This window comes from Macaca fascicularis, chromosome 7 (genome assembly GCF_037993035.2).
Source record: "Macaca fascicularis isolate 582-1 chromosome 7, T2T-MFA8v1.1".
Lineage (NCBI taxonomy): Eukaryota > Metazoa > Chordata > Mammalia > Primates > Cercopithecidae > Macaca > Macaca fascicularis.
In genome coordinates this window covers 73,731,976-73,747,377 of record NC_088381.1, presented here as the reverse complement: position 1 = coordinate 73,747,377, position 15,402 = coordinate 73,731,976, and the positions used below count along the sequence as shown (strand labels likewise).

Sequence of the window (15,402 nt, the reverse complement as noted above, 5' to 3'; positions counted from 1 at the left end):
AAATGGTTCTTCAAATGGAGCCCCAGATGCAGTCCATGACTAAGATCTACCGCGGACCCCTGGACCAGTCTGTTAGCCCATGCTCCGATGTTAATGACATTGAAGGCACCCTTCCCGAGGAAATCTCAACTGCACAACCCCTACTAGGCCCCAATTCAGCAGGAAGCAGTTAGAGCGGTCATCGGCCAACCTCCCCAACAGCACTTGGGTCTTCCTGTTGAGAGGACGGACTGAGACAGAACTAGCTGGATTTCCTAGGCCAACTAAGAATCCCTAAGCCTAGCTGGGAAGGTGACCGCTTCCACCTTTAAATATGGGGCTTGCACCTTAGCTCACACCTGACCAATCGGATAGTAAAGAGAGCTCACTAAAATGCTAATTAGGCAAAAACAGGAGGTAAAGAAATAGCCAATCATCTATTGCCTGAGAGCACAGCAGGAGGGACAAGGATTGGGATATAAACCCAGGCATTCAAGCCAGCAACAGCAACCCCCTTTGGGTCCCCTCCCTTTGTATGGGAGCTCTGTTTCCACTCTATTTCACACTATTAAATCTTGCAACTCCAAAAAAAAAAAAAAGAAAAGAAAAGAAATTGCTGATTTTGCCATGTTTGAAGGAGTGCTTTCCTTCATATGCTCTCTTTCATCACAGGATAATGTAGTACTTGATGCCATGTAAACTCTCCATCCAGAAAATGTCACACTCATCTTCTCACTGAGGCTCAATGACTAATACATGTTAAAGATGTTACAACATAATATCTCAGTCTATTCGCCATGCCTTTGGGTGAGGAGTAACAAAAACTGTTAATTCTAGAACAAAGATAATAGCATATGGCTTAGTTGTTCCTGTGGACACCCATGAATATATTTTAATATGGCCAATGTGATATTAATTGGGTATCTTATCCTCAAAGTACCAAATGTTTTTCACATATTACTGTCTTATATTTTTAGGAGATGGTATGATCATCTCTAGCTTATATACTAAGAAATAAAGGAAGAGATGTTAGGAGGGATTGGCTAAGCTACAAATAAAACTCATTCCCCTCAACAATTAATTTGATCTTCTAGCCTCTAGATCATAATTCAGATGTTCACTAAAATGAGATTCTTAAGTATATTCCTCTTGACTAAGTTCCAAAGCAGTCCCCTTTGGTACTGCTGCCAGCTCAGGTTTCAGAGTATTTGGCACTAGAACATTATCCTGAAGATTATTCTAATGTAGCAGAGTAAAGTACTTGACATCACAAGCTCTGATATTAGAACTGACTTTGAATCCTTGCTCCACCACCAGCTATTGTTTTAGGTTTGGAAAGTTACTCATCTTCTCTAAGCCTAAGTTTTCTTATCTGTAAAATGGGAATTGCAATAATTCTTACTTCATAGGGTTGCTCTGAAGACTAAATGAAAAAAGCACACAAAGGACTTAGCAAAATGCCTTATTTGATGAAATTGCTCTGCGGGGCTGGGAATTCGCATGATCACTGTGAACAGGTGGTACTAGGAGATGGCAAAGATAACTTTAGCCCCAACATTAGAGGGCGACATCTTCCTATGATATAAAAAGATGCTACCTACTTGGCAAACATAGCTTTCCGAAGAACAAGTATCAAGGAGTCTCTCATTGACATGCTGACTTTGAGAAGAGGCTGAAAAAGAATCAGTGGGTAAAAACAGAACAAGTTTGCTTATTAGCCTTAGCTCATTTCCAATACTGTTACCATATGGCTTCTATAAGGAAGCTTACTTCTGTTTTATATATGCTTTAATGTTTATTACAGTTAACAAGGACAATAGTATACTTTGTAACACTACAATGAAACTGGTTGTGAATGCCTTTGTAAATCTATTGTACTCAATAATGTTCTAAGAGTTTTAATTATTTCATTAACTTGAAAATGAGTTAACAGAATAGTGCTATGGATAGTAAATAAACCTGGAAAACAGTCTTGCTCAATGCTCTTGCCCTTTTCATGCAAATTTTATGTTTCAGACTAAAGTGGAATAGATTTCTTAGACATATATATTTATACAGAAATGCATCAGACTTCCACTAGACAGTTAAACCTCAGTTTTGGCAAGTTACTTGGGAATCTGAAGACTTACCTGCACTGCCTTAAGTAGCCTTTGTACAGTCTGAAGGGGCAGAAAGGACAAATAGTCAAAAGCTTCTGTGACTTTAGAAGAACAACTTTGAAGAACTAAGGGTGCATACATGACAATATTTGAAAGCAGGTCTGAAAAACAGAATCTATAATCAGTTGCCTCAAATAACTACAGATGTTTGAAATAAAAGAAAAATAAGGAGAAAGAAATGTAAGTCTTTTGCTTCCTTTCTCAAATAAGTCAAGTATACTGCAATACAAATTTCTACTGATTCTATATATACTTTTTCTCCAATGTAACCAGGATAATTTTAGCTTTTTTCTGTGATAGTTTCAATTTCTCTAAAAATTAAACTGCCTAAAAGAAAGGAAGAAACCGATTACACTCCTAGACATAAGTAGTAGCACACATCTTTCTACTTCTAAGCTAAAATAAATCAATAAATATTTCTGAATTTTTAGTATGTGCAAACATAATATGGTTCTATTAGGAACATAAAAGTATAAAACATAGTCTTTCTTCAAAAATTTTAATAATTTAGTTGGAAGTAAAATTTTTTTTTAAGAATTAAAGAGGTAAATCACAGAGCAATATCAAATATCTAATAATTCCAAACATAGTTTATTGCCTACTAAATGGTAAAAGGAGAGTTTAAATAGGAGTTCAAAGGAAGAAGAGATCATTATGAGTTGGCATATATTAGGAAAGCAATGAGAAGGAACTTAAACTAGGTTCTAAAAGATGGGGAACATTTAAAAGCACAAAGAACCAGAAAGACCTACATATATAAAGGGAAAAGTATGGGTAAAGGTCTGAGAAAGGTAAGCATAAGACATATTCAGAAGATGGTAGGGAAATCAATGATGCTAGGGTGAAGAATCCAGGAAAGTAAATAACTGACTTTAACATTGGAAAGGTAGGTTGGGATCCACCTGTCAAGGACTTTCAGTGCCAGGATAAAGAGCTGACGATTTGGCCAGGTGCGGTGGCTCACACCTGTAATCCCAGCACTTTGGAAGGTCGAGGCAGGTGGATCATGAGGTCAAGAGATTGAGACCATCCTGGCCAACATGGTGAAACACCGTCTCTACTAAAAATACAAAAATTATCTGGGTGTGGTGGCGCGTGCCTGTAGTCCCAGCTACTTGCAAGGCTGAAGCAGGAGAATTGCTTGAACCTGGGAGGCCGAGGTTGCAGTGAGCTGAGATCATACCACTGCATTCCAGCCTGGGTGACAGAGTGAGACTCCATCTCAAACAAACAAACAAACAAAAAGAGCTGACAATTTATTAAAGAACATATTGATGATTTTATAGTCATAAAGTGGTATTTTAGGAATACTAACCTGTGGTAATATGCAGGTTAAATTGCTGAAGGGAGAAGAAAAAGCCAGGAAACCAGTTAGAAAGCTGTGGTAGTAGTCTAAATTCAAGGTTGTAAGAATGGGAACTAGACAGTGGATGTGAGGTTGGGGGAAGGAGGGAATAAAAAGATAGAAAAAAATAACAGTATGAGGCAGAAAAATGACAGAACTTTGGTACCAAGTGTGTTTGAGAAAATAAAAGGTAATTCCAGCCTCCAGGACCTGGAGAGCCATGCTTCAAATAATGGAAATAGGAGCAGTGGAAAGGAAAATTTGTTTGAAGGGAGCTGTATTATATTTGAGGTAAAAGAAAAACTGGTCACAGGCCGGAAAAGAAGCAAACTCTTACAGTAGTCAGAGAACTTACCTAAAAAAGTTTCAGGGGAGTTATAAACAGTGATGAATGACATAGAGAAATTTTTAAAATTGGTGATTAAGACCAGTCAATTTAGACATTAGGAGTTATGTATTAAAAACAGCAAATTCAGGCTGGGTGTGGTGGCTCAAGCCTGTAATCCCAGCACTTTGGGAAGCTAAGGTGGGTGGATCACCTGAAGTCAGGAGTTCGAGACCAGCCTGGCCAGCATGGCGAAACCCTGCTTCTATTAATAATACAAAAATTATCTGGGCGTGGTAGCGTGTGCCTATACCAGCTACTGAGGAGGCTGAGACACAAGAATTGCTTGAACCCAGGAGGCAGAGGTTGCAGTGAGCTGAGATTGTGCCACTGCACTCCAGCCTGGGCAACAGAGTGAAACTGTGTCTAAAAAAGAAAAAAACAAAAAAAAACCCAGCAAACTCAGAGGTTACCAGAGACAAATGCTGTGCAGTCCAAATGTCAAGGCTAAAAGGACTAGGAAGTCAATGAGTGGCAGCAGAAGGACAGCATTCATTTGAGAGGTATTAATAATAACAGAAAATGTTGAGGCAAAATCGAAGTTTTACTTATTGGTTAATTGTTGCTTTCCTTACTGACAACTACAGCCTTTTTGACAATTGACAATCCCAGACAACATAAATGGATTTGCTTTATTGGCATCCTATCAAAGATACTGCATTTAAATGCTCATTAAATTTTTTTTCCCAGGACCAAATGATTATGACATTTAAATGAAAATATTTCTAAAAACTTTATTCATCCTTTCAAAGTTTAATACCTAAGAAATGACTGATGGGAGAAGATGCTCTGGTAACAACCCTGTTGAGGACCTGCTCCAGAATTTCTTGTCTGATCATCTCATGGATCTAAAAACAACAGCATAAATAAAATATTCCTGGGTGACCTTCAGCTTTTAAGTATATCAATGCATGTCAGGCAGGATGAAGAACAGTTTGGATATGGGTAAAACTCAAAAACTCAGAATATAATGTGAATCACCTGGAAAGACAGAATCACTCAACTTTCCCCTTGTTCTGTGCTTCGATGATTCATTAGTAGGGTAAATACCATGTTTGTTAGCCTAAAAGTACAGATCACATTAAACTATTGCTAATATAAGGTTCAGCATCAAACAGGACAAATTCTACTTAGGTATCCATTACCTGACAATATCCATATTCCTGACAGTACACATAACTTTTATTCTAAAAATTAAAATGTAAAAGCCCATGAAAATTTCTAGAAACTTAAAAGATCTTCCCTAACCCCTGTCTCAGTTTCTAGAAGCACAGCAGTTGCTGTTAAAAAGACCCATTCTGAATTTTCACTTAAATTTTAGTTAAAATTCTTACTTGAACTTAATTACTTTATGGTACAGACTAATTTCGTTCAGACCTCAGACTGTTAGTGACTTAGCAGCAATTTATAAAGATGACTTGATAAAGCTGACATCTATGTGAAATCAAATGGAGCCTCTTTAGTTTTGAAAAATAATAATTTAAATACAAAAACATACTCTAAGATAATGTCTTTAACAATATCACTGTAAAGCAGGGTAATTTATATTACATCATCAAATACACTTACAACTCTCAAGAACTATTCTGACATTTACTTCATAGTTCTGGATTAGAACACTAGATTTACATTTAGATCAGCCTCCCAAATAACATTTTCAGCAGACACTCTTCGTGTGTAGCTACATTAAACAACTGAACATTAAGAAGACTTAGAGGAATTACTAGCAAAGTTGTTTAACCTCAGATATGATCTAGCATTTTTTTATTCAAAACAAAATACATTTTTGAAAACTGTTTTGGAAATTAATATTGTCAGTGATAATTTGGTAATAATGTCAAAAAAAATGTAAATTTCCCATTTTGGGTTCTTCAGAAACAATGAACCAATAAGTATGACTTTTTTTTTTTTTTTTTTTCTGAGATAGGGTCTCACTTTGTTACCCAGGCTGGAGTGCAGTGGTGCAAACACAGCTCACCATAGCCTTGACTTCCTGGGCTCAAGTGATCCACCTCAGTCACCCAAGTAGCAGGTGCACGCCACCATGCCTGGCTAATTTTTGTATCTTTTGTAGAGATATTGTTTCGCCACGTTGCCCAGGCTGGTCTCAAACTCCTGAGCTCAAGTGATCTGCCCACTTCAGCCTCCCAAAGTGTTGGGATCATAGGTTAAGTCATGCCCAACCAAGCATGATTCTTTTTTTGTTTTATTTTCAGTAAAAATTCTTACAGCATAATTCTTTAAGCTTGATGCTCTACAGTGACCTAAAAAAATTTCTTCTGTGTAAAGGAACAGCATTAAAACAAAATAAAACAAAAACTAGAAAGGTTTACTGCTGGAAGAAGGAAAAGTCATGAAAAAGCTATCTTATATTCAGACTTCTAGGTCAGAAGCAATTGGATTACGTGGAATAAATGAAAAACTTACATAAAAGAATAAGAAAGTTAAGTATTCCATCAAACTGGATCTATAATGTTTCAATATTATCCTAATCTCTGTCATATATCCTCTGTCAAACTAATACTCAAATTTCCTTGTCCAGCAAACTCCCAGGCAAATGCCAAGCCCTACTTGGATTATTTAAACAAAATTAGGGAGTGGTTGCCAAAATAGTGTCTCACCTTAAAAGTTTCCAACAGGATATTAGCTCCGAGCTTACATGCATGCTGGTTTGGCATTCTAGAAAGACTTGGGCTGGTTTCAATAGTTTTTCCATCAAGAACCTTCTTTGGCCCGTATGAATCCATCAAAATGAAACCAAGTTCAACGAGGCCCTGAGTAACATGGTCCCAACTATGAACGCTACAAGAAAACAAAGCTTAGTTAAAAAAGAAAAACGTAGTAAGATATCTTACCTTTATACTCAATGCCCTGTTACACATTTCCCAAACTTGACCTGGATAACCAACGTACTCTGCATATAAACCTTTTCTTTACACACATCATCTGACAGAATTCTGAATTCCTAAATGTACCATAATGGGAATAGCAGGCAAGTGGTCTCCAATGACAGAGTACTGGGAAAATCCAGAAGCTAGAGAATATTCAAAAACATACAAAAGAAACTGGAATATTTCAATATGATGACAATTAAAGATTCCCATTCAAGATTTCATGATGAGAAGTTCATTGCTGCCTCTTCTATTACCCTACAGCACTGACAACGCTTATGTAGAGGCTTACAAATTAGCTCCTCTCCATAGACAGAGATTCTGTAAGAGAGAGGTCATAGTATAGTCATATTTTTACCCACATTGCTTAACACAAGGGTGGCATATAAAAGACACTCAGTAGATATTTATAGTATAAATGGATTAATGATCTGGTGTCAACAGCATGAACTAAAACTACAAATAATCTTTTGTAAAGGAGTAGAATCACTGGTGGTTTTATACCACTTAATGTTATACCCCACAGTGGAAATAATGTGCATATAACCTTTATCCATTATATCTACCTGTTAAATTGCAACAAATTATAATGCAGCACTACAGAATGAAGTAGATAGTTATGGATAAATTATAACATTTTAACAGAGTTAACAATATTCATACTCTGAAGAGCCAAAAATTCAATTACGTAAAATGGAGAATGCATTATTTAAAGGTTCATTAACTGACTGGGGCAAGCATGTGTAACTAACCAGCCAGTTATTTTACAGGATCTAATAAGGCTATCCAAATCTCTCCCAGCTGAGGTTTGGTCCCACCTGGTGACAAGTACCCACTCCAGGCTAATTATACATGGAGATGCTTTCAAGTCTTATGATGGAGACTTTCAGAAGACGGGCAGCTTTCCAGGAATTTCCTAGTTAGTGAGTACCTGTTTCTTTAGCCCAATTTGAAGAGATTGGGTTGGGAAAATACTGGAGACACAATTATAAGCCTCAGGAAAAAGAATAATCAGATACAAAGATTAAAAAGCTTTAAGGCAGCCGAGCGTGGTGGCTCACGCCTGTAATCCCAGCACTTTGGGAGGCCAAGGTGGGTGGATCACGAGATCAGAAGATCAAGACCATCCTGGCTAACACGGTGAAACCCTGTCTCTACTAAAAATGCAAAACATTAGCCAGGCGTGGCAGCGGGCGCCTGTAGTCCCAGCTACTTGGGAGGCTGAGGCAGTAGAATGGCGTGAACCTGGGAGGCGGAGCTTGCAGTGAGCTGAGATCGCGCCACTGCACTCCAGCCTGGGTGACTGAGAGAGACTCCGTCTCCAAAAAAAAAAAGCTTTAAAAGCTTTAAGGCCTATCAATGGGTAAAACACTCAAACAATAAACTCTAATTTCAAATTTGCCCTACTGCAAAGCTCATGTAAATTCAATCTATTAATAAACAAGAATTCCGGGCCTAGAAGAGACCTACCATAAATTATGCTTAAATTACGAAACTTTAAAATTTTTTAATGCATAATGAAAGCATGACATAGTAAAGACTGTTAGAACAGCTAATGCATATCCTGAAATTAAAATAAAAACCAGGATAGTTACTGATGTTTTCCATGTGGTTTTAAATGAATTTGTCTAAACTGGCTAATCAATAATTCAATTCCAACCATAAGCTCCAAATTTCAACAAAGTAAATAAAACTCTTAATGTTTTTTACTCACTTTAAAAAGAGGCCATTAGCCAGATGCAGTGGCATGCGCCTATTGTCCTGGCTACTTGAGAGGCTGAGGCAGGAGGATCAGTTGAGCCCACAAAATCAAGTCCAGCCTGGGCAACATAGTGAAAAGTTCCTACGTCTCCAGGAAAAAAAAAAAAAAAAGAAGAAAGGCCAAGCCAGGCACAGGGGTACATGCCTATAGTCCCAGCTACTAAGGTGGGAGGCCAGGAGTTCGAGACTTTACCGTGCTATAACAGAGCCTGTGAATAGCCATTGCCCTCCAGCCTAGGGAACATAGTGAGACTCTGTTTCCTTTAAAAAAGAAAAGAAAGGGCCCAGACCGGTGGCTCAAGCCTGTAATCCCAGCACTTTGGGAGGCCAAGGCAGGTGGATCGCTTGAGCTCAGGAGTTCAAGACCAGCCTGGGTAACATGGCGAAACTCTGTCTCTACAAAACACACAAAAATTACTTAGGCATGGTGGAGCATGCCTGTAATCCCAGGTACTCGAGAGGCTGAGGTGGGAGGATTGCTTGAGCCCAGGAAGTCAAGGGTGCAGTAAAGCCAAGATTGTGGCACTACACTCCAGCCTGGGTGACAGAATGAGACTGTCTCAAAAAAAAAAATGGAAAGAAAGCAAAGGAAAATAGAGAATTGTAGTATCATGAAATAAACAACAGCACCTAATTCAGTTTTGTGTGCTTGCTGTCAAGGTGAACAAGAAACCAAGTCCTGAGATTCAAGGATATTTCCATAGGGAAAAAGTATGCTCTACCAGTTTTAAGAAATTGAACCTTGATGTGTGAAGTCAACAGCTGTAAGTCATCAGCTTCCCCTCATAGCCTGCAAGTATGATACCACATTGCATTTTCTAACATTAAACACCTTATAAACCTTTTGAGATATGGTTCACCAACTTACCTATTCTTTACCACTTCCAAGATCATGGTTGAAACATAAGACCTATGAGGAACTAGATTCTGAAGAAATTTTGAGCCTTGGAGGAGTTGAAGATCCTTAAAGCTCTTTACAACCGAAGTCTTTAAAAGATCAAGCACCTTGGGTATAGTTAATAAAAATAAATGAAAAAAACAAATAATTAAAAGATCAAGCGCCTAATAGAATGAAATAAGAAAATAAAGCAAATATTATAGCTCATGTTATAAATCTTAACCCTATAACTGTTCCTATGAGCTGCCATTCACTATATCCCTATGACAACTATTTTAACTAGATGAAGATGTTACAAAAATTATGACGTTCAGTGGGAACTTTAAAGAGTTGAAGACAAGCCTTCCTTAAGCAAAAAGGGGGAAAAAAAGGCTAAAAGTCAATATAAATGTTACCCACAACCTGGAACACATATAAGAAAAAAAGAGTAAATTTCATCCTTGCAACTAACCTATTCTTGGAAAGCTACAACATAATAAAACTGCTGGTGAATATCCAGCTAAATTGTCCCTTCCTCCAACTTGGGCTGTGTGATATCCTTCCACTCTTATTCCCACCTCATCACCTAGCTTACCATACAATAGGAAATGAAAGAATAAACCAAAAACCTGTAGAAGTCTCCCATCAGTCCCCAGAGAACAGAGGGGACATACATGTCTTATAGCAGCTTTGCTGCTGGCAGGAAGGGGGTAAAATTGTTTAGGAAAGGATACAACAAAAACAGATTTCTGTGTGTGTGTGTGTGTTTTTTTTTTTTTTTTTTACCAACTACAGAAGGAAACAAAATGGCATTAAAAAAAAATACCTGGTCCTGAAATCTTTGTATTCTTGTTACAGAGAGAAGAAGAGCAATGCTGAAGGGACTTAAGTTATTATTGGAATCTCCTTGCTGTCCTGCCTAGAAAAGAGCAACCAAAAGAAAGTCATTACTTACATTTTCTTTTTTTTTTTTTTTTAAAGATAGGGTCTCACTCTGTTGCCCAGGCTGGAGTGCAGTGATGCAATCATAAACCACTGCAGCCTTGATTTCCCAGACTCAAGGGATCCTCCTGGCTTAGCCTCCCAAGTAGCTGGGACTACACCATGCCTGGCTAATTTTTTAATTTTTAATTTTTAAATTTTTTGGAGAGATGAAGTCTCACTGTGTTGCCCAGGTGAGTCTCAAACTCCTGGCCTCAAGTGATCCTCCCACCTTGGTCTTCCAAAGTGCTGGGATTACAGGTGTGAACCACCACACCTGTCCCATTTACATCTTAAAAGTATAACAGCCTATTTAACAATAAGTCCCTTGGCCAGGTGTCATGGCTCACACTTGTAATCCCAGCACTTTGGGAAACTGAGGCAGGTGGATCACTTGAGGTCAGGAGTTCAAGACCAGTCTGGCCAACATAGTGAGACCCTGTCTCGTAAAGTACAAAAATTAGCTGGGAGTGGTGGCACATGTCTGTAATCCCAGCTACTCAGGAGGTTGAGGCAGGAGAATCACTTGAATATGGGAGGCGAAGGTTGCAGTGAGCTGAGATTGCGCCACTGCACCCCCCACCAAAAAAAAAAAAGTCCCTATGACTCAAAGGACATAAAAAAAATTTTTAATAGTAATAAAAAATAAAAATAGGTCCTTGAATGGATCAGAAATCCAAATGTAAGAGCAAAAATTATAATACTTTTAGAAGAAAACATACAGAAAAATTTCGAGACCTTGGATTAGGTAAAGATTTCTTAGATACAATACCAAAAGCATAATTTGTACAAGAAAAAACTGATAAACTGGACCTCACCAAAATTTAAAACTTTTGTACTTCAAAAGATACCATTAAGAAAATAAAAAGACAAGTCACAGACTGAGAAAAAATATTTGCTAATTATATACCCGATAAGGAACTTGTCACCATTCATAACAAAGTTATTGAAAAAATAAAAAAGAACTTGTCAGTAGAATATACAAAGAATTTTAATTAAGAAGACAAACAACACACTCAAAAAATGGGCAAAAGATTTGAATAGACATTTCACCAAAGAAGATTTTAGAACAGTTAATGAGCACATGAAAAGATGCTCAATTATCATCAGTCATTAAGAAAATGCAAAGTTAAACCTCAATGAGGTACTGTTTCATACCCATTAGAATGGATATAATAAAAAAGACAGACAACAAATGTTGGCCAAGAGACAGAGAAATAGGAACCCTCACACAGTGATAGTGGGAATGTCAAATGATACTGTTTTGGAAAGCAGGCAGTTTCTTAAAAATATAAACATAAATTTCTCATACAAGCCAGCAGTTCTACTCCTGGGTATATGCACAAAAGAAATAAAACATATGTCCACACAAAGACTTGCATGTGAATGTTAGTGGCAGCATTATTTGTAGTAGCCAAACAGTAGAAAAAATTCAAATATCCACCAGCAGGGAGACTGCTAAATAAAACTCACATATATCCACAAAATGGAATACTACTCAACAATAAAAAGAAATGAGCCTAATATGGTAGCTCACACCTGTAATCCCAGCTAGTTGGGAGGCTAAGGCAGGAGGATCACTTGAGGCCAGGAGTTCACAGCAAGACCTCCGTCTCTTAAAAAAATTTTTTTTTGGCCAGGCGCGGTGGCTCAAGCCTGTAATCCCAGCACTTTGGGAGGCCAAGACGGGCAGATCACGAGGTCAGGAGATCGAGACCATCCTGGCTAACACGGTGAAACCCCGTCTCTACTAGAGGTGGCGGGCGCCTGTAGTCCCAGCTACTCGGGAGGCTGAGGCAGAAGAATGGCGTAAACCCAGGAGGCGGAGCTTGCAGTGAGCTGAGATCTGGCCACTGCACTCCAGCCTGGGTGACAGAGCGAGACTCCGTCTCAAAAAAAAAAAAAAAAAAATTTTTTTTTTAAATTAGCCAGGTGTGGTGGTGTGCACCTGTGGTCCTAGCTAGTCAGAAGTCCACAATGGGAGGATCACTTGAGGCCAGGAGTTTGAGGGTGCAATGAGCCATGATCACGGATATTGCACTCCACCCTAGGTGACAGAGTGAGACCATGTCTCTTAAAACAAACAAAACAGTAAACAGAAATGAAATACTGACATACACTACAACACAGGTGAACCCTGAAAACATTACACTTCATGAAAGAAGATATACACAAAAGACCACATATCATATAATTTCATTTATACAAAATATCTAGGAAAGGTAAATCTATAGAGACAGAAAGTAGATTAGTGGTTACCTGGGGCTGGGAGTGCTAATGCAGATTAAATGGGCATAAAAGATCTTACAGGGTGATAAAAATGTTCTAAAATTGGATTATAGTGACAGTTACAAACTAGGTAAACTTATGAAAAACATCACTGGATTGCATGCTTAGAATAAAATAATTTTATGCTATGTAAATTGTGCCTCAATAAGTTTAAAAAATACATTTTCAAGGCCTAGAAAAGATGATACCAATAAAACAAAAAATATATAAAATAAAACATCAATCAAACAGAAAACAAAAACAAAACAACAGAGTGGATCAAAATACATAAAGCTGGTGAAATGGCCAGTAATATAGTTACTACGAACCTAAATTTAAAAAAAGAGTGAACAGATACAGAGAAGATAAATTAAAGCCTACTCACAGATTATGGTCTTTAAGTATCCTTTCCTACAAAAGGGACCCAGGGCTTTTTAGAGACATGGTTGGCATCAGGATGGGGCAAAGAAAGTACCATAGTGAGCCTTGGGCATATCATGCCACAGCTCAAAGACTAATGGGGTCACATCAAAAGAACACATAAGCTGACCTGAAGGATCCAACTGGCTAAATTTGGGTAATTTTGTGCTCAAAACAAATAACGACAGTAATGAATAATGAGTACATTGAATTTAAAAAGGTTCATGAGTGCATAATGATATTCATGAATAAACAATAGGGAAAGGAGAGGCTCTTTTTACAGAAGAATGCCAGCTAATATTGTAGAAAGAAAGACGCAATTAAAATTTTCTAATTAAAATCAGAATCCTTTGGGAACAGATTGTGAGGACAAAAAGAAAAAAATAATAAAATATAAAATTCAAATTCCTGGTATAATTACTGATTTAGGCCAAGAATCATCAATAGACAGGAAAACGAAAACCACTGTGTGAAATGTTGTTGGGAAAAGAATTTTCAATACTATCTCGAACTATGATCCTATAGATTCCTTTCTAATTACAAAGGGATACATATATACTTATAAATGAAGAAAATCGATGGTCATTTTCTTAAAAGCAAATGATTTAGCATCACAAATAGTAAGGTAGTTAATACTATGTTCCTCCTGATGTAATGCATAGAACAGTGGTTGGCTAACTACAAAAAGCCTGTTGGCCAAATCCAACACATTACCTGTTTTTGTGCAATCCATGAGCTAAGACTGGTTTTTATGGTTTTAAATGGTTGGGGGCGGGGGGGGAATCAAAGGAAGGCCAGTGCAGTGGCTCACCCCTGTAGTCTCAGCACTTTGGGAGGACAAGGCAGGCAGATCACTTGAGGCCAGGAGTTGAAGACTAGCCTGGCCAACATGGCGAAACCCCACCTCTACTAAAAATACGAAAATTAGCCAGGTGCGGTGGCATGCGCTTGTAGTCCCAGCTACTTGGGAGGTTGAGGCATGAGAATCACTTGAACCTGGGAGGTGGAGGTCGCAGTGAGCCAAGATTGGGCCATGGCACTTCAGCTTGGGTGAGAGTGAGACTCTGTCCAAATAAAAAACAAAAAACGAAGAATAATATCCCACAATATAAAAATGGAATAAAATTCAAATTTCAGTGTCCATAAATAATGGGAAAACAGCCACACTCATTAGTACATTTTGTCTGTGGCTGCCTTCTTGCTGCAATGGTAAAGCTGAGTAGTTGTGACAGAGCCTGCATGGCCTGCAAAGTGCAAAATATTAGTATCTGGCCCTTGCAAGAAAATGTACACAACATCACTTACAAAGTATTCAAGTCAAAAATGTCTAACTTGAACCCAATCATGAGGAAACAATCAGATAAATCCAAAAATGTGGGACATTACACAAGTGGGCTGATGCTTCAAAAAAATCAGTCTAAAACTAGAAAGACCAACCAAATGCAATGCATGAAGCCTGATGAGAGCCTGGAGCGGAGGAAAAAAAAAAACACAGCTGTAAAAGACATTTTAGAGACAACTGTGAAAATGTGAGTAGGGAATATAAATTAAATAATATTATGGAATTACTGTTAATTTTCTTAGATGTGATGATGGTATTGTGATAATATGTCCCTGTTCTTAGCAAGCTGAAATATTAAGGCATTGAGGTGTTAGGTTTTGGGTTTCTGCATCTTACTTTTAAATGTTCAGAAAAAGAATATGTATGAGAGAAAAAGTGAGGTAAATGTGGCAAAGCGTCTAATAATTGGTGAATCTAGGTGAAGGGAACATAGGTGTTCTTCATGCTATGTAGTGTTTTAACTTTTCTAAGTTAGAATTTTCAAACTAAAAAGTTGGAGGAACAAATATATCTGTACACTACTTTTCTTTAATATAGTTCAAAACACTTGAGTTTTATTTTACTACTTTACAAATACTTCATGATGAATGACTTAGCATCACACAACTCCATGATCTACTACTAGATGCAACATCCTAATTCATAAATGAGAAAGCAGAGGCCATAGGTGAAGGTCACATAAGATAGTGACACATAATCTACTTAGATTTTGAGTTTCCTGCTGAATAGTTCTCAGCTTTTTTTCTACTTTTTTGCATTAGAACATTTGAGGCTTTTTTAATAGACCTTTCTGGCTTGCTTAAGGATGTGGTATACAGCTAAAGTGAGGACTTTAAAAAAAAAGGGAGTGTGGTAACATGTATTGTCCACTTTTAAAGTAAAAAAAAAAAAAAAAAAAAAAAAAAGAGAGATCCTCCACACCCAGAGTCATTTTACAGTATTTATTTCCTGTCATTAACTGGCATAAAAGTGGCTTAAGTTCAAACACTTTCAT

The 15,402-nt window shown here is 37.6% G+C and overlaps 1 protein-coding gene across 11 annotated transcripts in view; it reads right to left on the bottom strand.

Annotated features, from left to right (window-relative positions):
- Positions 1–15,402, bottom strand: part of FANCI (FA complementation group I) — an 81,655-nt gene that overhangs the window by 34,752 nt on the left and 31,501 nt on the right. For 10 of the 11 annotated variants that reach the window (XM_073996682.1, XM_065548397.1, XM_045395971.2 and 7 more), the window contains 6 exons: positions 10,224–10,316; positions 9,389–9,525; positions 6,490–6,670; positions 4,629–4,716; positions 2,109–2,239; positions 1,581–1,651 (listed from right to left, as the gene is read on the bottom strand). In XM_073996682.1, the coding sequence (XP_073852783.1) occupies positions 1,581–1,651; positions 2,109–2,239; positions 4,629–4,716; positions 6,490–6,670; positions 9,389–9,414 (497 nt within the window). In that variant the 5' untranslated portion in view covers positions 9,415–9,525; positions 10,224–10,316. The remainder of the gene's footprint in view (positions 1–1,580; positions 1,652–2,108; positions 2,240–4,628; positions 4,717–6,489; positions 6,671–9,388; positions 9,526–10,223; positions 10,317–15,402) is intronic. The other variant, XM_073996683.1, reaches the window with a different exon arrangement.